The sequence below is a fragment of the Aulonocara stuartgranti genome (assembly GCF_965226115.1).
Source record: "Aulonocara stuartgranti genome assembly, chromosome: 5".
Taxonomy (NCBI): domain Eukaryota; kingdom Metazoa; phylum Chordata; class Actinopteri; order Cichliformes; family Cichlidae; genus Aulonocara; species Aulonocara stuartgranti.
The window spans coordinates 14586112-14610033 of NC_138943.1; the positions used below are offsets into that span (position 1 = coordinate 14586112).

At 38.2% G+C, this 23922-nt stretch overlaps 1 protein-coding gene across 1 annotated transcript; it reads left to right on the plus strand.

Moving 5' to 3' along the window:
- The first annotated feature begins 1433 nt into the window (after window positions 1-1433).
- Window positions 1434-23922, plus strand: dennd6a (DENN/MADD domain containing 6A). Its single transcript, XM_082533382.1, has 19 exons — window positions 1434-2186; window positions 4591-4629; window positions 4837-4879; window positions 7337-7449; window positions 7583-7663; window positions 8369-8474; window positions 11466-11545; window positions 12821-12880; window positions 12991-13046; window positions 14413-14535; window positions 15115-15210; window positions 15632-15726; window positions 15891-15956; window positions 16164-16228; window positions 16311-16400; window positions 16625-16788; window positions 17028-17130; window positions 17585-17659; window positions 18819-23922. The coding sequence occupies exons 1-19, from the start codon at window positions 1956-1958 to the stop codon at window positions 18948-18950; spliced, it is 1818 nt and encodes a 605-aa protein (XP_082389508.1). The 5' UTR covers window positions 1434-1955; the 3' UTR covers window positions 18951-23922.

Here is a 23922-nt window from a genome sequence, read left to right on the forward strand (position 1 = left end):
TCATTGTCCAAATGTACTGTTTAGGTTGGGGAAACCTGCAGTCAGCTGAGACTGAAGAAGTCACTTGGATGAGTGATGAAACATTTCTCCACTGAAAACGCTACGCGCAGATGAACAGAATCAACCTTTTGGGATTTACTTACCTGGATGACTAAGCATGCATCAAGACATTTTTTCAGTGTTTTTATTACTGCTAATTTCTGCAATTATGTCATTCACCAAAAACAATTCCTTTACATTCATAGCAGACAAAAAACACTTCTTCAGAGCCATGGTATAGAGGACCTGCTTTGTATGTTTTGTCTCAGTGTAAGGAGTATAAATATATAACCCCAATTTACCACTTCACTGCCTCCATCTCTTCCTGTTTGCAGTGTCCTTCTCTGTCACACCAACCCCTGCATGTGCCTACTCCCATGAACCTTCTCTGTGCTGTTCCTCTTTTCCTCCTGCCTGGAAGCTCCTTCTTCAAAATCCTTTGCATAGTATATCCAACATCTGCCCTCCGCTCATGCTCAAACCATCTCAGCCTGAGGTGTTCCTTTAATCTCGTCAATTCTAATGTCAAATGGAAAAGAAATAAAGTTTTTCCTTCATTCCTCAGGCATCCTCTCACTCTCCAAGAATGTGTTAACCAGTCTGGTTAAAAAGTCCCCTGTTCTCTCTCCTAGACATCACCATTCCTTTACAGGTATGTCACTGGACCAACTGCCTTTTCACTCTTAATTTTCTTCATCGCTCCCTTCATTTCCTCCTTACCGGTCCTATGCACTTCCTGATTATCTTTCTCTCTATCTGTCCTCCTCTCTCACTTATTTTCTTCAGTCATCTGCCTCTTGCTAAAATTGTTTATTTCAGCCCAATATGTGCAAAACATACAAAGTTAATTTGCACAAAAACAACAATCAAACAAAAGAACTTTTTGGATTTTACCCAAGGTTCCTGCCAATGTACATCTTACAGCTTATTTAGAAAAAAAAAATACACCAAACAAACAAAGACGTTTAGCTTTTTATTTATTATTGCATTTTAATATATGGTGCAGATGTTCCCCTTAATCAATTGCATATACTGTCATAGGTCTTTCGTGTATTCGTAGTATTTTAAATTTTGCAGCTGTATCTCTTATCTTAGACCAGGAGTGTTTCTGAGCCAGTTCAAGTACAATCTGAAAACACCCAGCTGAGCCACTACCAAGATCTTAAGAAAGATGAAACCAATCTGGTATCAAAATGAGGAGCATTGAATTTCTGCTACTGAAACACTGTGATAACCACTGACTTCATCGCTTGCACTTTACAGTGTGTTGAACTACACCTGTTGTCAGCCTGTGTCTGGGTTTGGCCACTGGGCCATGTTTGACACCTCTTACTTAGATTATTATCTGTATAAAGCACTTTGTGACTTCTATTTTTGAAAACTGCTACATAAATAAATATCTCTTAATTTCTACATATAGTTTAGGTTTATATTTAGGTTTACTAGCTTTGAATTTTTTGCCTTAACTAGGTTATGCTGTGACTTAGCAGGTCTAATGTTTGACTTTGGATCTCATAATTTTGATTTTAAAAGCTTTGATTTGAAAAGAAAAATCTCTTCTATCCTGTTTTATGTCTTTTTAAAAATTTCTTTTTATGTCTGTGTGCAAACCATTTGGAAAAAATTAGACCAAATATTAAAAACAACTACGTAATTATTTGTTTATTGATTTTATATGGATTATTTAATACGGCATGTAGAAGTCAGCTCAGGGACGTTTGTGCGTGATGACGTTGCACAAAGAACGTAATACGTTGCTGCTGAAATGCTAATTGGAAGCTAAGTGGCTACTTTCTGCACCCTCCTTGTCTCCTGTTGTTACCTGCGGACAAGTTGGCCTGAAATACCATTAAACATATTTAGGAAACGGTTAACATTCTTCAGAGCATCTCTGTGTCCGGTGTCGGGCCGTAGCTATGGCTCTGCAAGGCCCGGAGGAGCTGGGGGAGCCGGTCGAAGAGTCGGAGGATCTGGACGACCAGGACGCTAGCAGCATCTCCCCGGCGGAGGAAATAACGCTACCCCCCGGGCCTGGAGGCGACGAGGAGACGGAGGAGGCTCTTCTGCTGCCCTGGGACCGTTTCTCCGCCTGGCTGCACTGCATTTGTGTGGTCGGCTTCGACCTGGAGCTCGGACAGGCGGTGGAGGTGAGACAAAAGTATCCGCCGGGGACAGCGGGGTCATGTTAAACTCAGTGAGGCTACAAATGTCTAAGTTAGCAGTTTTTTAGGCTTGGGCTAATTCTTGGAGGGGAGTGAACAAATCACTTTCATTAGCTGCTTTCATTTTGCCACTCTTTGATTTAACAATGATTACACGAGTACACACGCGCTTCACAAAACTAGCAGAACATTTTACTGTAGGATCACTTTATGACAATGCCGAGCTTACGGGGAAGCGTGTTTGGTGTCCTTAGCTGAAGTTAGTCCGTCCCAGCAGCCACTGCATCACTCAGGCTATAACTTCAAATGGACGTATTTTGCAGAAAGTTGCATATTTAAAAAAAAAAAAAAAAAAAAAATTCAACTTAAAACGGTACCCAAATGTTTTGAATCCTACTGAAGTCACAAAGGCTAAAAAATTCCCCAACACCTGTTGACCTCACAGGAGTTATAGAAACACACATTAATCAGTTACCTGATAACAATGTTTAAATGAAAAACAACTATGCAGATTCAGACTTCTTCAGGTCTTTCTGTTTCACTTTCTCCAGGGGACTGAGCTACACTAAGACTACAGAGCATTTCATCATTTTGATTTACTAATTGGATATAGTACTTAGTACGGTAAATTCATCAGCAGTACTATCAGCAGTGCAGCACATGGATCAGCATATTTGTTTGTTTGTTTTTTAATGGGTATATCAAAATTTTACTTGATTTGAATTAGTAGTGGGGGGGAAATCAATACAGCATAGTATCACGATACTGTAATGATATAGGAATACCAGATACTGATTTTTAAATTAAATATTTAAAATACTCTGGGAGTACTATGAACAAGATGGCTCATTTCATGCTTCACCGTGCTGAGGTAACATTAGCTGAACAAACTTAACATTAAACTGGTTCAACCAAAACCACTGGACACACTTAGCTTGACAAAGCTAAGCAGTTCAGGAGGCATCCTTTCTGCAGACAGTTGCAGTCTGACTTGGACTGACTGAAAATCGCTGTCAGAGAGACTGTCGAAGGTATGTAAATAATTGCTGTCTAATTTATAAATGCAGAATGATTGCCAATGTTTGTGTAAAGTTGGTCAGAAGGTTCCTTTGTGAGTGCGCATGCGCCATTAGCGTGCTGCCTGCTGTAACCCCTAATTTCCCTCGGGATGAATAAAGTATTCTGATTCTGATTCTGATTCTGAAGATGCTGCTGTTGCTCTGAATGAGTCTTTGTCAACGAGCACAACTGGAAGGGACTCAACTCAACTAGCTGCTAGCTGGTTAAGAGCAATTATAATAGTTGAATATTAATTTCTGTCTAGGTAGACATTAACAGATGTGATTTTTGATGGTGTATAACAGTTAATTGTGCATTATCAGAAACAGATTGCATGTAATTGCCAACTTGACCTCATTCAATCACAGACTGATAGCAGGCTTACTCTGACTTACAGCAACATTTGTGAGTGGTTCTAATGACCATTTTGGTGTAGTTGAAGATAACGTTATCTTATTAGATAAAATATAAATATTGACAAAGTTTAACTTAAGGAGATAATTTGCTGTTTTTAAAAAAAGTGATAATTCGCAATATATGTTGTGAAAATGCAGCACATCACAAAATGTTAAAAATAGCAACAGTATCATATTTTGAGAGAAATATTTTGTTAATATTGTATCGAGGGGTGTCTGGTGATTCCCACCTCTAACTTGACTATAGATAAAGTTCAATATTAAACTTTTAGATAAATGCAAGATACATTTTTTAACTGGGCAAATATTAACAAATTTTGCCATGAAAAACTGAAAGGACTATAAAAGTTTTGTTTTAAAATGTTTAATAAAACATTTTAAAACAAATCTCAACACAAGTATTAAACCAAAATGTTGTCATTGATACATTTCTAGTTTGAAAAATATAAACACTGTAGATTGTTTTTATACTAAAGGAAATCTAAAATTGTAAAAGTACAGCTATTTTTTTTAAGTGCTTAAAATGGGAACACTTAGAACTACAAAAATTGTGTGTATTGTGTAAACAATTAACATTATTCAGTAGTTTAAAAAAATTATTTGATTGAATTTGCTCACTTCTGTGTGTGTTTGTGGGTTTTTATTGGGTTGTATTTATTTATTTATTTTTATGGTGTAAGAAATCTTCATTGTAAAACATAATTTAACTTTTATGTTTTAGTTTTTATCTTTGTCTCTCAGTCACATTAAAATCAGTTTATAACATCCTTGCATTGTATTACAGTTTTCCAGTTCTTTTTACAGTTTAACAACATAAGCACAGCACATAATAGAGGCTGACCAAAGTTTTCAGTTGTGCGTTTGTGAGATTCTTCTTTGGGTAAAGTGTTGTTTGTTTGTTTTTTCTCTTTCAGGTCATTTACCCTCATCATTCCAAACTGTCGGAGAAAGAGGTGAGTTACACTGAATTTATTCTTTATTTTTTTAAAGAAAGGTTTGTTTTTGGAACATTTATCGACATGTTAAAAAGCATCACATGTTGATGGATTGATTCACAAAGGCCCATTCTGAGGCAGGCAAAGCCTAGTATGGGTATGTAAACCTGAGCTGATGTAATAAAAGAGGTAAGGACATAAACTAAATATTTGCTGTTCTTTCAGAAAACAAGCATCTGCTACCTTTCATTCCCTGACTCCAACTCAGGTGAGTTTGTGTTTCAGCCTTTTTCTCTTATCTCGCATCCACCAAACTGGGGCTGGAGCTGGTTCTAATGCAAATCAAGATCCAGTTTTGCCTCGTTGCTTTTTCAGAACCATTCTACAGTTTGACAGGCTTGATGACATAATTAAGTACCGTTACTGTCACATGTTATTGAACCAAAGCATGGCGGATAAAATCTGTGGCCTGAACTAGGTCATCTAAAACGGACAAATACACGCACATCCTCATCAGAAGAGCTCACGCACTGCACGTTTTTTGATTTGCAAACTAGATACTATACAAAATAGGCACTCTTTCTGCACCTCTGTAGTCATGAGAGAGACACGTTACATTATTGTTTTTTTTGTTTTTGTTTTAACAGCTTTCAGATTTTTCATCAGTGATGGAAAAATTTGCTAACATCTGGTTGGGTGCTGCTTGAAAAGACCTAGTTTATACAAGGTGTTGGCTGTAATGCTAGGTGCAGCTCTTTCCAACTCTGTGTGGGATGTGTATAAAAATGGTTGTAATTCCTAAACAGTCATTCCTGTAGTTAATGCAGTACTCCTTCTAAACACTTTGGATTAAAGCTGAGAGTCTACACTTCAGTCACATCTTGATTGTTTGAAATCCACTGCATAGGTCCATAAATATTTGGAGAAGTAACTGTAGGTGGATGGATATCAGCTGAACAGCATTAAGTCATAAAATTTTTTACTTCTTCTTTTTTGTTTTTTTTGGTAACTTCAGTATCTTTTTCACTGATACTCTTAGATTTTTTTTAAATTACTAAAATATTAAATGTAAGATAGATTACGGTATAGTGGTTAGCGCACTCACCACACACCCATGTACAAACACCACTGTGGCTTTGTGTGTTTGCCCGCAGGTGTGTGTTTTAGTTTACTGAGTCAGAGGGGGGTGAAGCTAAAGGAGCCTGCTGCCCTCAGTTTGAAGACAGGATTAGGACAGACTGCTTACAGGGCTGCTATATATATCTCTCACTGTAGGTGTTTGTCAGAGAGAAAGGGGGAGAGAGACATTAAACTGAGGAACTGCAGCTCTCTTTCTCTGTGTGTGTGTCGTCCATAATTTAGCCTTACATCCTGAACAGATTTGGCATAATTTGTCATTAATCCACTTTGGGAATTCAGAATAAATGGTGACAGATGAATATTTTTTTTGTGCTCTTTATTTGGAAACTGCTGACTCTTCATGCGTCTCATACCCAATAGAGCTTTATAAAACAAGTTATTGTGCATAAATGAATAGGCCAGTAATCGGATCAGATGTAAGGTTGCTCTACATTTGTGCGACTACCTCCATCCGTTTCCTTCCAGGCCGAGCAAGCAGCAATTTAAGTGGAGATGCTCAGACCTGCCTCTTCTTCATCTGTACTGGGGGAGGGGGGTAAAAAGTCAAGTCATTTGTAAAAACGTATTTAATTCTGATGCTGCCTGTCCTGTGAACTCTACGTGGCATTGGTCAACTTGTTGTTAAAAGGGGACTGATGTGATTTGTGGAAAATAAAGCAAAGAGCTTTAAAGTCTTTCTTTAAGTACACAGAAGTATTCGGACTGTGTTTGAGTGACTAGAAACTCAAAATTAATTCAGAGCTGTGGTCCGGCAGCAGTGGCCTGTTTTCATGCTGTGTGGTCTTGAATGCAACCCGACTGAATGATGTCATGGAGTCTTGGCTGTCCTTTTCTGGTGCTCCCGGTAGTGTGTGCTTATGTATGCGTGACTTATGAAGTGGAATGCTTTTAAGTCTACCAGCCTGAGCTGAAGTGTTTGTCTTTCTTTGAATGTCCTAAAGCTCATTTTCTCTGTCTAAAGATGTGTTGACCTCCTGCTGAGGTTAACTTCTGGTTCATGGCTTATGCAGGACTTCCTGTTTCCTTTTTTCTTTCGTTTTCCTCTTCCTGTTTGCCTAAAAGACCAGAGGATGCAGGCTAGAAGAGCTGACCAGTGCTCATCGATGTCACATTTTTCTGCAGCGTACATTTTTTAATTCTTTATATTTACAGGTGTGCACAATGCAGATGTGTACAGAAATAGGTTGTGGTGGATTCTGCAGTGTTTTTGTTGTTTCTCAAAGGTGATTTTTTTTTTTAATCTATTTATGATCACACTTATAATCTTAGTTTAAAGTTAGCTGAGGACAGTGCAGTTTTTCTTCTTCAGAACAAATTAAGTTGTATATTTTTTGATTTTCATACACAAGAGACTTGGGTTTAAAGAATAATTTAGTACAAGTTTTTGAATGTTCCTAAAGTTTTGTAGCAGTCCTTTGCTAATGTGTCTTTATGAAGTGATTTTTATTTTTTCCCCAGCTTATGTATATTTTGGTTCTATATGCTAGTCTGATCTTAGAAAATACTGGAATATACATCCATATTTATATGTATTCACCATGTTTATCTGTATAGTGTTGGTCATTGCTCTGCCCTCTTTTTCCAGGTTGCCTTGGTGACACACAGTTCTGCTTCCGGTTCCGGCAGGGTTCCAACAGGAAGACGTCACTTGGCTGCTTCTTGGAAACCACTGACAGAGATGCGCCACCTTGTCTGAAGGTTAGGCACCGCTCATTAACACACACACAGCTCTGTAGGCACATAAACTGCACAGTGTAGAGTTTTGTGTGCTGAGAGTAAAATAAGAATCTGTGAACTGATAATTTGCTGTGTGTGTGTGTGTGTGTTACAGAGGGAGCAGGGCCATTACTATGGTTATGTGTACTTCCGTCAGGTGCGAGACAAATCTTTGAAGAGAGGATACTTCCAGAAGGTCAGTGTCAAACTGCAGGAGGACTAAATACAGCCGGTGATAGAAAACTTAAGCATGAACAAGGATCCAGCACACAATGCACTGTGTTAAAAAATTTGAGAGAGATTATGCTTCCTGTTACCACAATAGGACTTATAATGGTTTTAAGTGATTTTTTTTCTCTCCATATTTCAGAGATTAAATGGTTTCAGCAACACCTTTTGGTTATGATTTTAGGCTTACAATAGTAGTACTCCCACTTCAGGCAAGGTTACATTGTGATTAACTGTATTAGTGCTCTCCTTGATAGAAAAACTGCATGCATGTTAAATTTGATATATATAATTATCTAAAATGATTTATTTTTACCCGACGCTATTTCAAAAGGCTTTTTTAATGTGGTGCAAATGTAACATTATACTTTATCATGACCGCAGGTATACAGAGGGTTAAAATAAGAAACAAAGGCCCATGTCGAACATATACTAGTTCAAGCTTTGGGTTTGATTCTCAGTTTTTATTTGCAGTTTTTATTTGCTCTTTGGGGTTTAATCTATTACTAGACAAAATGAGGGATTGTCGGCTCACTATATTCTGACATCTTTCAGACAAAATCAAAATCAAACCACTAAAAAAAATTACATACTGATGAAATGTCTGAAAATACAATTCCCTCTTTTTTTTTTTCTTTTTTCTTTCTTTCTTGCTGTGCCTGTCTCTTTCCAGTCTCTCGTCTTGATCAGTCAGCTGCCCTATGTGACCTTCTTCCACTCGCTGCTGAAGATTATGGCTCCTGAATACTTTGAGAAACAGGAGCCCTGCCTGGAGGCTGGTCAGTTTGATTACCTGTCTGTATGCAATCATTTGTGTAATCCTGTCTCAGCTCCGTGTGGTCCAGAAGAGTTAACTACACAGTCCTTAGTTCACACTTTTACAGTGCTTTCACATCCTAGTTACATCTAGTTTCAGCATTTTTATTTTTATGGCACAACGTATCAGCTTGGCAGCAGGTCCGCTGTACTGAGACTTCTCAGTTTATCAGATGTCATTGTAAGCTTGGTTGGCCTCTTACAAAGTTTAGAGAAACCAGTTTGTTGCACATTTAATCACAAGACATGTATTTTATATCTGTTCTCAGGAATGAGTTTCCTCTCGTCTGTTTAGGTTTTGAGGACTTCAAGAATACAGCAAAATGAGATTTCATTGATATGGTCAGACTTGAAAAAGATGTTTTACTTAGAACTAAGGAACAATTTAAGATGTTGACAGCCAAACCAAACTGTCACTGTCTAATTCAGAGAAATAGTAAAAAAAAGATAAATATAATTTTAAAATGACTAAAACGGCTTTTGTTTTTTGTTTGTTTTTCTTTACTTTCATTAACCAAAAACCACAAAATAGAAATGTCCTCTTAGAGCAAGTTTTTCCCTCTAAAGTCAGTGTCTCTAGTATTTAATATCTAATATGTGTTGGAAGTACTGCTTTTCAGTAATTTCATCCAGGCTAGTAACAAACAAGGAGAGCCCACGCACAATAGGGTTTAATTAGTCAGTCAAATTACCTAATCAATAATTGGTGCAGTGAGATGTGAGAGTATGGTAAACGGTACTACCTAAGGTGTCTCATTGAAAAAGTATCTAAAGTTGGATATGGCTGCAAAAACAAAATAACCAAGAAAACCAAGAGAGGATTGTGGATAAGTGTGTTTTCACACCTGTGGTGTTTAGTCCATTTAGTTCACAGTAATTGGACTTATGTATAGACCAAAACAGCTGCACTGTGACCCTTTGAAGGAATAAACCCCAGAGTTGTTTGTTTATGGTGTGATGTGACCATCATCCGAACGAAATGCAAGGTGTATGTTACAATTTTGAGATTAAAAAAATATCCCATAACCACGTATGCTTTGTATTCTCAATGTGGGAAGGTACTGCAGATGTGCAAAGGTCTGTAGGGGCTAGCAGCTAGATGTGAAATGAATGTAAATTCTCCATGTTCTCTAGTGGTCCAGAATACAGCACCTTCTTCCTGTATTTACTTTTGTTGCTCCGCTCATTGCTCCTGGCCAGTGAGTGGATTCATATGGGCTCAAATTGTGTTCATAAATATTTTGTACTTGTAAATCAGGATTTGTATGTGTAAAAAGTGTGTGTGTGTGTGTGTGTGTGTGTGTGTGTGTGTGTGTGTGTGTGTAAAAAAAACAAACAAAAAAAAAACAGATTTGTGTGTGGACTTAGCCAAAAAATACGTGTGTTTGGCTATTGGAGGGGTTCTTTATGGAGCTTCAGGTCCTTGAAAGGAATAAATGCCTTTTTACATGCCAGCCCAGTGTTTTCCTTCATCAACACGAAGGAAAACAGTCTGTGGTGGTCTCAGTTTGGTGATTTTTGTGTCACAGGTTTATGTGCTTAATACAGGGACCTCCAGGGCCTTTCCAACAGCGCTGCGGACCGGGGGGGGGGGGGGGGGGGGGCAGTATTGTGGAAATGACAGTCTTCACTAGTGGGGATAGTTACAAAGCTTTCTTCGTTATTAATGAGCATACATGTTTTTATTGAATATTTGAAGAACCAGCAAAAAAACCAGAAACTCTTGAAGAGGACATAAAGTCAGAGATAGAAACGACAATGAGCAGGTGCATCTAGTACAGGTAGAGCTGCTGCAAAAACCCACAGAGCCCAGCAGCCAGTGCAACAAATTCTGGATCCTTGGCTTTTAGTTAGCATTAGCAGCACATGCTGCGTCTGATGTGAAAGTACCTTTATGCTGCACACTGTGACTCACAGCCATGGTCCCAGGCAAGCCCTGACTTTGTGTTAAACTAATCCTAAAGTAATAATGGTATTTCTAACCACTGATATACCACAACTTTATCCTTTCAACAGCTACTGAAAGTTAGGGGACCTAGCTTCTATCGGATATTTACATAGAGATCCTCCAGCTTCAAACTGTATTACCCTTCAAGGACCTGCAGTTCAAAAAAGCGCTCCTCCGACAGCCAAACCCATCTGTTCTCTGTTTGGATAGTTAAATTTGGCCAATGTCGTGTCAATCACAATCAGATGAAAGGAAAACAGGGTCAAAATTCGTACTTGTAACTTGAAACTTGAGTGCAGTTTCACACCTATTTTAAGTCCACACACAAATCTGTTTTACACTCACACAAATTATTTTTACACATACAAATCCTGATTTACAAGTACAAAATATTTATGACCACAATTTGAGCCCATAGACTCACATGGTTTGTAGTGATGCATTTTGGCTTGCTTGGAGTTCCTTATGTGAAAAAAACACACCAAACCAAACAATGTGAAAAAAGTTCTAAACTAAGTTTACAAACTCATCAGCTGATTCGGACCAGAGTATATGAACTATAAGTGGAGACAGTGTGGACTAAAAGAGGGGTTGTCCTGTTGGGCACTCCCACCTCTCAGGTGCAGCCATGGAGGGTCGGCCAACCCACTGTTTTACCCATGTCTAATTGGAAACTATTTATAGGGATTGTAGATTCTAGTTGATTATAGATTAATACCGACCAGTATAAGGCAATGATGCCATCTTTAATTTGGTAAGGGATGATCCCCTTATTTTGAAAGTTTGATTGCACATTGACTAAGGAATTGTAAATCACAAGTGGTTTGCCAAGTCAGAAAGCAGTGACTGTAGCTGCTGACCAGTCTCCATGATTGTGAACTTGTCTTGCCACAGAAGATGAAGAATATCAGAGAGGCAGCCAATTATTTCTGTATACTTAAATAAATCCTTTTTCTGTTTTCAGAGAAGATCCTTTTTAATTCAAAATTGTTGTTGTGTTTGATAGCTTGTAATGACATCGATCGCTGGCCAACGCCTCATCCTGGACGAATCCTGACGCTGCCTATCATGGGTGTAGTCCTCAAGGTACACTCACGCACTAAGTTGAAACCAGCAGATGTTTAGTTTTGACATGTCGTGACAGGTAAAGAACAGGTCTAATTAATAACTTTAAAGATGGCTCGATTCAATTTCCCACGATAGGCAAATATTTGTTTAATCAGGCAGTCTTGTTCAGGTAGAACAAGAATGCTTCGCAGTCAGCAGTAACCTGTACTTTAAAGCAGCATTTAGGGGCTTAGTGAGGTAACTTCAATGTTTTCAATGTTATGAAGTTGGTTCACTACTTCTGTGTCCTTCATGTCTTTTATTTTGTTTTAAAGAGTACAAATTGGTACAGTTCTGGGACTGAAGGTTTGGTTTAGTTAAGTTTATCACTTTTAATGAGTGTTTTAATACATTTGTATTTAAAAAAAAAAAATAAAATAAAATAAAAATCTGATTTCAAAGTGCTTTAATTCAGCAGTCGTTCACTGTTAATGATCAAAACGTGTTATTAGAGTGGGTCTTTGAATTTTACGTGGTTGCTGGTAGGGAGCATAACAACAGCAGTGGCTACAATGACTCCAGACATGCTCGTAAAACTATGAAACGAGTTTGATTATTGTAAGGATGAATGTTGTAAGTCTAGGGTAGGGTTGTAACTAAAGATTATTTTCTTCAATTACTCGATTAGACAACGACTATTTCAGTAACTCTTATCTCCGCTTCCTGTGGGCAGACCTTCTGTTCTATGCTCCATCACCCTGTTGTCTCGTCCCACAGCAAATTAAAATAAAAACCCAGGAAGCATATGAATTTGAAAATAATCAAATGTATTTCTAACATTTCTCAATATGACAGAGTAAAAATGAAATAAATAATATTATTTAAGTAATACAAATTAAAGTGCTAGTAGTATTTAAACAAAAAAATAACTGCAAACAAGAAACTAAAAATAGTTTCTGTGTAAAAGTTCAAACAAACTTCAAAGCAAAAAGATTTTTTCCAGTCCAAAAAGAGAAGTTTCCAAAGTTTACAGATGATTCAGTTCATGAATTTACGATTGCACTAAACATAATGTGGAGTGAGGTTTGCTCCTATCTTTGAGATGATGTTCCCAACTGCTGCTAAAGATGCACTCTTTCATGACTTCAGCCATTTAAGAGTTGCATGATCCTCTTTTCAGGACAAACTCTTCCATATGCCTGTGGATAATACTAGTAAGAAGGACCTAAACAGAATTAGAAAAGGCCGTCACTAATTACAAATGTCGTTGTCTATCATTGTTTCTCTGATGAAAATCTGTGCTATGTGCTGCAGGTTCGCATCCCAACCTCTTATGATAAACCAGGAACGTCACAGCTGGTCCAATCCGCCCAGGTGATCTTACACTCGCGTGCGCACAAACACTCTGTCTGTTTGTATGATGTCTGATGACACAGTGAGCATTATGTGAATATTAAAGCTGAAAGTGTGTTTTTGTGTTTTAGAGTGATAGCATGGTGTCCATTGTGCTCCCAACAATTCATGAAGTGGACCTCTTCAGGTGAGTCCTGCAGGTCAAGGCTGATTTAGACTAAATCTTTATAGAGCCTAAGATGCAACCTATGTTACGTAATAGTCTCATTGCAACATTGAAGCTTGTGATTGGTGTTAAGTTGCTTGTTGTCATGTCCCAGTCTGTCTTTTCGTGCAAGTCTTGGTCGCCGGCATCCATCCATTCTCTTCTGCTTATCAGGGTGCTAGAGTGTATCCCAGCTGTCATTCACACCTATAGAATCATCAGTTAACCTAACCTCAATAATTGCATCTCTTTGCACTGTGGGAGGAACTTCACGCAGAAATTCCACCGTACTCCCAGATGGTGGAGTCGAACTCGGGACCTTCTTTCTGCACCGTGCTGCCAGCATATTTTATGTATTTTACCATTATTGTTGTGTGACAATGTCTAGATTGGATTAGCGTTATTTATATGTTAGGATTGTTTAGGTAATTTTTGGATATTTTTTTTAGTGACTTGCTTTGGTATGATAATGTATGTTGGGATTGTATTTGGTGTATGTTATCTGATGTTTGGGCCCCTATTTTATAAGTCGAGAAAGGTGATCTCCATCCATTTGTTACAAATGTGTGTCATTATATTGCTGAACTTACATCGAGGTAATAATTGTTATGCTCTCACTGATCTGTTTGAAACCTGGTGCGTGGCACTGAACGAGCCAGTCGGCTGCAAACTGCATCGGTGTGAATTTCCAGGGACGTACACGTCAGGTTAAGGTGTAACGTGTACCTACAGGGTAGCCTTAACACAGAAATTTAAGTCCTCTGTCACAGTGTTCTTCTTGCTTCGGACATGTTTTGTCCCCACCTGCTGCTTAATCATGGTACTGTCACTGAATCAAGAACAATATCACTTAATGCTTCAGCTGAGGAGAACTGCTTATCAAAAAAAACAAAAACACTGAGAGAAAGTGAAGACAGGTCTTTCGCAAGGAGGGTTGATTTCAGTGTTTAGTTGGCGTCTCTGAAAACTTGCTTCTACCTTGTGTCTCTGTGGGGGAGGTGCAGACAAAATGAATAGTCATGCCCATTATTAAAAGGTCAGAGTTACTGTTTTGGGTGCTCTGCTGTGTAAATCAGCATATTCTGTATTCAGGTAAAAAAAGAATATTAATCACCCAGCTTGGTGGTTGTGCTCCTGACCAAATCTGCTGAAACCTTTTAAGACCTTCAGGTTCTGAGGTAAATTAATAAAATTGAAATCTAGCAGTTCAACAAGGTTCAACCTGAGAATGTAACACAGCCATGTGTCTTTGACGTTGCCAAAATTGACTTGGTTTGAAATTGGTTTGCAAACAGTGGGAAAGAGACTTACTCCACTCATTGTCGTGTCGTCGTCCCCCCCCCCCCAGGTGTTTCTATCCAGTCTTCTTCCATCTCCAGATGCTTTGGGAGTTGGTGTTGCTGGGGGAGGCACTTGTTGTCATGGCGCCATCACCAGCCGAGTCATCTGATACTGTGCTAGCTTTGGTCAGGTAAGTTAGCAGCGGTTATTGTGCCAGGATAATATATAGACCAGTACTTAACAACAAACCCAAAGCTAATTTTTATATAATTTTGTGTCTTCATGTTCAGGAAAATTTGATGTATGACACCTAGACATGTCTTCCTGTTATAAATGTGTTATAAAGTGTAATTTATAGTCCAGCAAATGAGTCGGTCTACATATGTTTCTGTTTGTACAGTGATCAGACAGGTGTTTTTCATCCAACGCACACTGTCATATGCGTCGGTAAAATGCTGATTTGTTTAGGCCAAGCGCATTATATTTAAAATGTGAATACTTGAGATGTCTACAAAATAAGTGTGATTGTATTAATAAACCCCCCCCCCAACTTAATCCTGTCGCCTTCACGTGTTTTATGTTGAAAAAAGTCACAAAAATGCCAGATGTACCAAAACTTATAAAAATTAAAATTCAAATATTAAGACTGACATTTACTTTCTTCTTCTTTTTTTTTTTTTTTTTCTTTTTAATTTGTCAGAAGGTTCAGTAAACACTCTAGTTTAAAAATGTTAGAAAATGTTTTAATGTTTTTTTTCCCCCTCTGCAGCTGCATTGCTCCTCTGCGTTACTGCAGTGATTTCCGGCCGTACTTCACCATTCATGACAGTGAGTTTAAGGAGTACACCACCAGGACGCAGGCTCCGTAAGTAAAAATAAAATGACGCCATGCTGTTGTGTCATTGGTATTAGTAGCTGGGATAAATTTGTGGACAGTGGAGCGATCAGCTGGTGAAGAGTCTGTTGCCACGAGTAGATTTGTAAAACAAAAAGTATCTATTTCACCTTCAAATAAATCAAAATGAGCAAGGAAAATAAATCAATTTAATCATGCAATAAAGTCCCTAAATTAATTTTAAATATAGCAACAGGAGCTGCTGGAACAGGCTGCCACTCCATACAGCAGCTGGAAAAAAGTGATGATAGGGCGTGGTCATTCAGGATGTTTGAAATTCTAATTTAAAAGGGAGCCAATGAACAGAAGTTACTTTGTTAGAAATTTGTTGAGTGTTGAAAATTGTTTTCTGCTTATTGGTGTTAAAAGTTATTAATCTGTGTTTCCGCAGGCCGTCAGTCATTCTAGGAGTGACCAATCCTTTTTTTGCAAAAACGCTGCAGCACTGGCCGCACATCATCCGCATCGGAGACATGAAACAAGCAGGTAAACGTTACAGCTTCAGCAAACTGAGACATACAGGGTCTCAAACCTGTTCAAAAAGATGTCTCTGTGCAAAAAGTGTGTTAATGAAGTAGGTAATGATGTATTGAAATGGAGGAGAAATATCAACCTGTCTGATCACTCTTTTCACCACCTGGCACTCACAGGAGAGATGGCCAAGCAGATGAAAGTCAAGAAACTGAAAAACCTCAAAACTCTGGACTCTAAACCCGGTAGATATTTCACATCCCCCTTTTATTCTATTTATTTTTCTGTATTATAAAGATTTTTTACTTTTTTTAATATTACATGAAATCTCTCACTCACACACTCACACACACACACACCGACAAATTGTGCAAGAGGTCCCGCAATAACTAAAAAAACAGTCTGATAAGTGTGTGTGTGTGTGTGTGTGTGTGTGTGTGTGTGTTCTGTAGGTGTGTACACTGCATATAAACCGTATCTCAACAAAGATGAAGAAATCATCAAACAGCTTCAGAAGGTGAGATATTTCCCATTTTTAAGCATCCCCTTATTCATTATTGAAAATATGAAATATTTTTATGTATTTTCTTGTTTTGCAGGGTGTTCAACAGAAGAGACCCTCTGCAGCCCAGAATGCAATTCTTCGGCGCTACTTCTTAGAACTGACACAAAGCTTCATCATTCCACTGGTAACAACCAATTACTTTATGTATGTGGTATCCTCCAATCAGATCCAAGAACTCTATAATGAATGCTGTGTTTTTTAGAGTTGAATCTGAGTTTGAAAGATTTCACAGAAGTGGATTTAACTCTGATACATCGGGCTATGAAGCTGTAAATATGTGATTTTAATTTTACAAATGACAATAAGCATTTTAGGCTTCAACTAAAATGATTTGTTCGTGTGGTGCAGGAGCGGTACGTGGCCAGTCTGATGCCTCTCCAAAAGTCCATCAGTCCCTGGAAGAGTCCTCCTCAGTTACGACCATTCATACAGCAGGACTTCATGAAGACACTGGAGAAAGCTGGACCTCAGCTTACGTCCAGACTGAAAGGAGACTGGATAGGACTCTACAGGTGCAGGCATAAGCCTTTATTAAAAAAATCTATCTGCAGAAGTTAATTTATCACATGGAAATCTGTATTTTTAAGTTCATAAGCCATAGAGGTTTTTACTGGGTTAAGTATGAATGGTTTGATTGTAACACAGACTGAAAGGATGCCAGTAGTGAATCACTGACATGTTGTCGGAATGCAGACTATCCCGAGTGTCATATGAACTCTTTTTTTTTTTTTTTCTCTTCTTAAATTTAAAGGCATTTCCTCAAGTCTCCCAACTTTGACGGCTGGTTCCGCAACAGGAGGAAAGAGATGACGCAGAAACTGGAAGCCCTGCACCTCGAAGCGCTGTGTGAGGAGGTGAGGAGGAGAAAGGCTTGGAGTGTATAAAGATCGGGCTGAGTCTGTCTGAAACATTATTTTAGTGTTTTATGCTTTTAAGTTAACTTCTGATTGGCTCCTCAAGGTTTGAACAGCAGGTGGGTGGAACTTGAGGGACCATGAAAAGGCAATATCCAAAGCATCATACAAATTCAAGATTAAACTAACTGTGTTTAGAGTGGTCTGAGGCTTTGGCTCTCTGAACATAAAGTTGAGCATAATTATTATTATTTTCTGTTTTTACATAGATGGGATGTTAGAAAGTAGTTAAGTGATGCCATTGGCTAAAGCTCTGTATATCTTAATGGCCATCAGTCAACATCGACTCAATTCAACAATATCAGTGTTGAATTGAGTCATAAAATGTAATGAGTACCCTTGAATTGAGTCCCAGACACCTTTATCGATCTCCATGTCATTTGTTCTTCTGAAGGATCTCCAGAAGAGAATCCAGAAGCACACAGAGGTGGAGACAGTCGATCTGGTCCTGAAGCTGAAAGACAAACTGGTCTGTAAAGATGATTCATGGTCTATAACTTTAATATTACTGCCTCTACTAAAACCTCCTGTACTTTTACTGCTAAACTACGGCTCTGCTACTAGCACAACAGCTAATAGTCCTGTAGCTTTTCTCTTTTCTTGCAAAGTTAATAGATGTTGAGGTCAAAAGGTTTTGGGCACGGACCAATAAAAATCAAAACCAAAATGTGCCTGCATTATCTGTTCATTCTCAGTCAGCACACACATGACATACACCCCAAACTAGGTTTTTTGTTTTACATTAAATATTCAGTGCAGTGTCAACATGCTGCACATCCACCATAATTACTGCACTGGCTACAGGTCTTCTGGCTGGGGTGTCATTTATTGGGAGGAGTTAAGTGATGCTAACATGGTGCTAAGTAAGCTAAATAAGCATGTGAATATCTGGGAGAAACTTCAGCTACTGTAAAACTGCACTGAATCTGAACCATAGGCAACATGACCGGTTTATCTGTTGGATTAAAGTGTGTGCTAGTGTTTTATAAGGCAGTGAAGTGAGTGCGTAGCATAGAACTTTTTTTTATGTGTTGCATGGATGGGTCGATGGATGTATCATAAGAAATGAAGAACTGACATCATTCATGATTACAAGCCTTTTTAAAAAAACTAAAATAAATTTAGGAGGAGTGCCAAAGTCTTAAATCTAACCGGGCTTAAGCTGTGGGAACCCAGCTTCTTTCAGGTCTGGGAGCTGTGCAGTTTAAAACTGATTTAAAACATGACATTCAGGTTCACTTGAAGCAGAAATTGATCTTTATTCTCTGTAAAGTTTGAGCTGTGTCTGAAATTGCAAAACACACAGTGCAAATGGTCAGAACAGGATGCAGGCACTGGAAGCTGCCTGAACACACCCAGGAGGATGACAGGTTAAAGGTCATCTTCTTTCTCGGGCAGATGACCTTCAACTCAAGGTCCATCAAATTAAAAAAAAAAAAATAAATAAATAAAAAATAAAAAATTTCTCCCTGCCTTGAATTCCTCCTCCTTTTACTTTACTTTTACTGACACAGCATACATGGCTGTGCTTGTTAGTAATCCCTGCTGATGCACCTGGTATCTTGCATCTGCTGCATCTTCAGCCTGTTGGATGAAGCATTTTTGTCTCACTGTGCTCTTTGCTGCAGACTCAGGCAGAGAGGGAGAAGTTACCAGTGCATCCCGGGACCTTGGAGAAGCTGAGAGCCCATATCGAGGGTGTCATCCTGACCTTACCAGAGGACCTGCAGGGCATCCTTCACAAGCCCACCACGCTCTGACCTCTAACCCTGCAGGCTGCAACACTAACCCCCAGTTAAAGCTTGTTTTAAAGTTTTGGGTGGGGGGGCTTGGTGGCTCTCCTCCCAGTCGGTTTCCAAGGTGAGGGTGATGTGGACCCTTTCACTCAGACTGGGTGCCAGTTTAAATCTGCTCTGGTCTAAGATGGAAAGCACATACTTGGGTGCCAGCTCTCAATGAGTCAGACTAAACAGCATGTCAGTGATCATGTGGGTATTTTTTTTTTTTTTTTTAAGATGACCAGTCAAACCAGGATCGACCAGGAAGTGTTTAGAAAGTGCTACTTTTTTTTTTTTTTTTTTTTTAATCACTGCTACATTACTACATGACGAAAGCCTGGAGGGCTCGATCCTGATAGCATTTTCTGAACAGTCTGAGGCTGCGTGCGCAAGCAACAAGAAGATGACTTTTACTGACCTTTGACCCTGGACGTTTTTACCTCCTTAACATTTTTTGTTTGTTTGTTTGTTTGTTTTTAAACATTGATGGTGGGTCGCTGCAGTCTAACTGAACAAAATCTGGAAATGTAAAAAGTTTCCCGAAGAAGTGCACTTCATCCATAATTGGACCAGTGTGCCCTTCTCACACCTTTATGCAAACAAGCTGAGCCAAGCAGTGCTTTATAATGTGATGTTACTAAAACACACACACACAGCACTAACCACCAGCGACCCCTGCAATAACTCTCTGCAGGAGCCAGTCATCTTTTTTTATCCATGTCACATGATCGTTACATGACCTATCAAAATGAAATTCAGAATGGTCTTTATATTTGTTTGTTTTTCTGTTGTTGTTTGCTTTGCTTTGTTCTTTTAACATCTGAAGTTTTGTGTCACTCTTGTGTAAAATCATGTAGAATCTCCTCCGACAGGCCCGTATCCACCAAGAAAGAAAAATAGATCATTTGAAAAATACTTGCAGAAATGCAAATTTATAAGATATCTGTTCGGGTTTTTTTTTTTTTTTTTTTTTTTTTTTTAATGAAAAGGAAAAAAAGTTTTTCATTTGAATGAATGAGAGGACACCAAAAAATATGAGCTAGACCCCAAAGTTTGATTTCTAGAGATAATTATTGTTTTATGATAATCGGTAATAATGAGAGATTGACTTTCTGCGTGTTGTTTGTGAACTTTCTTCTTTTCTCCTGATTAGTGTCACTGTCACAATCAGGTAATTCCTGTATCTTATTGACTTCAATTTTAAAGGGTTTACAAATTGTTCTTAGAAGTTATTTGGCCATTTTAACACTTTTACTTGAAGTATATTCTAATTTCTTATATTTTTAAAAAAATTTAAAATGGTGGAATGGACTTTTATTGTGAAATACTGAAGCTTGAGCCTTCCTTTCTTTCTGGAAAGAAAGGAAGGCTCTGGGTCATAAAAGTGGGGGATCACCGCAGCAGTTGGCGCCACATGTTTGATTTGGCATTTTTAAAGCTGTTTACTCTTTCAATTCAGCGCAATTCTTAAACGTTTGTTTCTCATCGCAGGATCAAACCGTATCCGTTTCCGCTCGAGATCGTTCATAGAAAAATAAACTTTTTAAAAGCCAAAACAACTCTTTTAAGCAATTATTTTAATGCACTTTCAAGTCCTTGCTATGAACTGAAATAAACTGTCAGTTGTTTTGATTTTAAAAAGGTTTATTTTCTATATTTAGTTTAGTTTTTTCCTGAAAATTATCATCAACTTGTATAAAGATAAATAGAAGCTGTTCTGTTTTATTCACCTGACAAAAAAATTCTTGATTGTAGAGCAGTTTGGATGACACGAAGTCTGAGACTCAGTAAGGGTGGAGTGCCCCATGTGGGTTGGGAATAAGTTGCTACCTGAATTGGAGAGTTTTTGTGTGTTCTTGTTCAGGAGTGAGGGTGGAGTGGAAGCAGAGCTGGGCAAACAGATTTGTGTGGAGTCAGCTGTGGTACTGGGTGTTAAACTGAAGCTGCTTATCTACATTTCTACCCTCACTGTTGTGAGTACTGAGTGATGGCTGCAGATACAAGCTGTGAGCTTCCTCTGAAGTTTGCTATAGGGTGCGAAGCTTGGTCAGAGTAGAGCAGCTCTTCTCTACATAGAAAGGAGGCAGTTGTGGTGGTTCATCGGTGTAAGATGCCTCCAGAGCACCTCCTAGATGAGGCGTCTTTGGCATGTCCTACTGGAAGGAGGTCTCAGTGCAAACTAGGACACGCTGGAGAGATTGTCTCTCAGCTGGCTTGTGAACACTTGTCTCCCCAGAAGTGCTGGTGACAGGGAGTTTTAGATTACTCTGCTGAGGCTGCTGGCCCTGTGAGCTGGTTCCAAAAAAGAGGCAGAAAATGGATAGATGGCTGGGGAGGGGGTGGAGCTTTCAAAAATGGCACTGCTGTGCTTTAAAATGTGTTCATTCTAATGACTAACAAACAATGAACTTTCTATGTATAATAGTGGACACGGTTGCCCAGGATAATACACAGATGCTGATTCTTCACATTATATTTAATTTTAGGAGGTTTAAATTATTGTGAGACTTTTTGTTTGTTTGCTTGTTTTGCCTCAGACCTTTCAAAATGAGTTAAAGCTATCGAACACATTGCGAACAAAAAATACTTTGACTAAAGAGATCTCAACTGGCTGCCCTTTATGTAATACCACTTTGTATCACAAGATGGTGCAGTGAGTCAGTGTAACCTTTAGTTAACCTGGCAGATTATTTAGAGCCCATATTTACAAAATGAAAAGCTTTGTGCAGAAATCGATATAAAGCTAAAAATTTATATTAAAAGTCAAGCTGCAACAAGAGCTCCTTCATAGCACACGATGATTAAACATGGAAATGAAGAAAGCCTGCTAAATGTTGAATTTTATGATTGCATCACTATGATCTGTGATATTTCAAAGATTTCTGTACATTTTCTAAAACGTAGAAGCAATAATGGTTTAACAACTTGGCAGTTTGATTTTTCAGAAAACAAATTGATATGCCTCGCTCTAATTTTTCTGAAAGAGATTACATACGTCGGCACATACAGTTGTTTTATGTTTGCGTTGTACATCATCGGAACATTGAATGGACTTGCAAGCTTGTGGATTTGTTTTCCTGCCATCATGTAACAGCTGTTTTATAAATGCTTTGAATTTTGCCTTTTTTATTGAGCAGACAACTGTAAAGACAAAAAAAATGTACTGGTTGGATAAACCTGTGACATCTGGTTGTTGGGCAACCATGCAAAATTTATATTTGTATTAAAAAAAAGTAATATTTTACAACTTTCAATGTTTTAATGGAGGGCTATTCTTATTCCACAGTGTAGCAGCTGAGGAGTTTTTTTTGTACATAAAGCTGTAAAGTAAAATGTTCGCCCACATATGAGGATGTATGAGAATTATTTTGCTATTCAAACAGATGTCTTTGCTAATTATTAACTATAGTGACACCACTGCAGCGATGAATAGCTTTTACGAGAATATTTACACTGCCCTGGAGGCACAGGGACATCTTGAATTTGTAGATTTTTCTCCAAAAGATACAAGTCTCTTACCAACAGAGGTGTGATGAGAGACTGGAACATCATGCCATCAAAAAACCCAAATTATGTACAAATAAAGAGATGAAATCTAAGAGTATTTATATGAAAAAGTAGCAATAATGAAGTTTTAAGTTATTCTGTAAATTTGCAAAAATTATAAGAAAGAAGTTGATTAAAATCAAAATAGTGCAGTGAGACGCTGAACTACAAACAGTTACACCATTATTTACAATATTATCATTTAGCATTATTAACATGATATTTAATTTTTAAACATTGTGTTTATCGTCAGTACTTAAGTGTCGTGTAGGGTGGCCAGATCCCAGTAAACTACGTTAAGATAAAAATGTTTAGTTTTAGGTCACATGTTTGACTTCGATCATGTGACATGTCATTTGAATGCATTTCCCCTGATTTTGAGAAGCATAAATTGAAGCTGTTTATTTCTGTGATCTTGTGTCGTGTTTCCTTTTTCTTGTGTTAAAACTGCTGTTCTGTCTGATAAGCAGAAAGGTTTTTAGACACGTTTCCTCTGAAACACGTGCTTACTTTAGTAAACTTTAACAAACTATGTGGAGAGTGTCTCAAAATGTGGAAGAAGGGAGATGAAATTTAAATGACCTGGTCACCCTATTCTTAAGATACTCCTAGATATAATCTGCTTTTTTACAGCAGGTCTAAATCTGCTGCTTCTCTCTGTATGAGGTAAATGCAAGTTCCTGACAGACAGATGGTTAAAATAAAAATCTGTTTATGGCAAATAATTCTGGTTTGATGGAGGATGGATGTCTCAAACACCTGGTTAAGGTTAGACTTAAGCTTATGTTTTAAATACTGTCTTATGCAGCTCTGGGACACATGTAGAAATTAGATTTAAAAGTCTCCTTCAGAGGCATTTTCCCCTCAAATTAATATAAAGTGTAGAGAAAAATGACACTACAAATTCAAAATGTCTCAAAGCCATTGTTTTTAAATATGCATTTTTGCTCCATTGACTTTTTATTTTATGTTTTTTAAATTGAAGCCATAACCACTACGCTCAACCGCTCTAACAGCCTGAAGCACTGCAGCTGTGGTGATGAGACTCGTTATGATGAAAGTCATGCTGACCTACTTTTTTAATATAAGCAAATGATTATTGAACTTGTTTGAGTGGCCTTCCTGCGGTGCATTTTTCACAACATTGTTTTTGCTTCTGAAACAGTATTACAGTGAAACAAAATTCATCCAGCAGCTGTTTTTGAATGTTTGTAAAGGTTGATGCAGATGACCTACGGCTGCTGCTAAAACTCATGCAGCATGTCGCTGTTTGATTAAATGTTTGAAAAGGCTGCTGTTTGGATGAGGTCAGAGGATTTTTCATGCTACATGTCTCGTTCAGTGGGGTCACTGATGTTAACTGGTGTGTTTTGTTTTGTGTCATTAAACTGACTTCTTAAAATGTAAA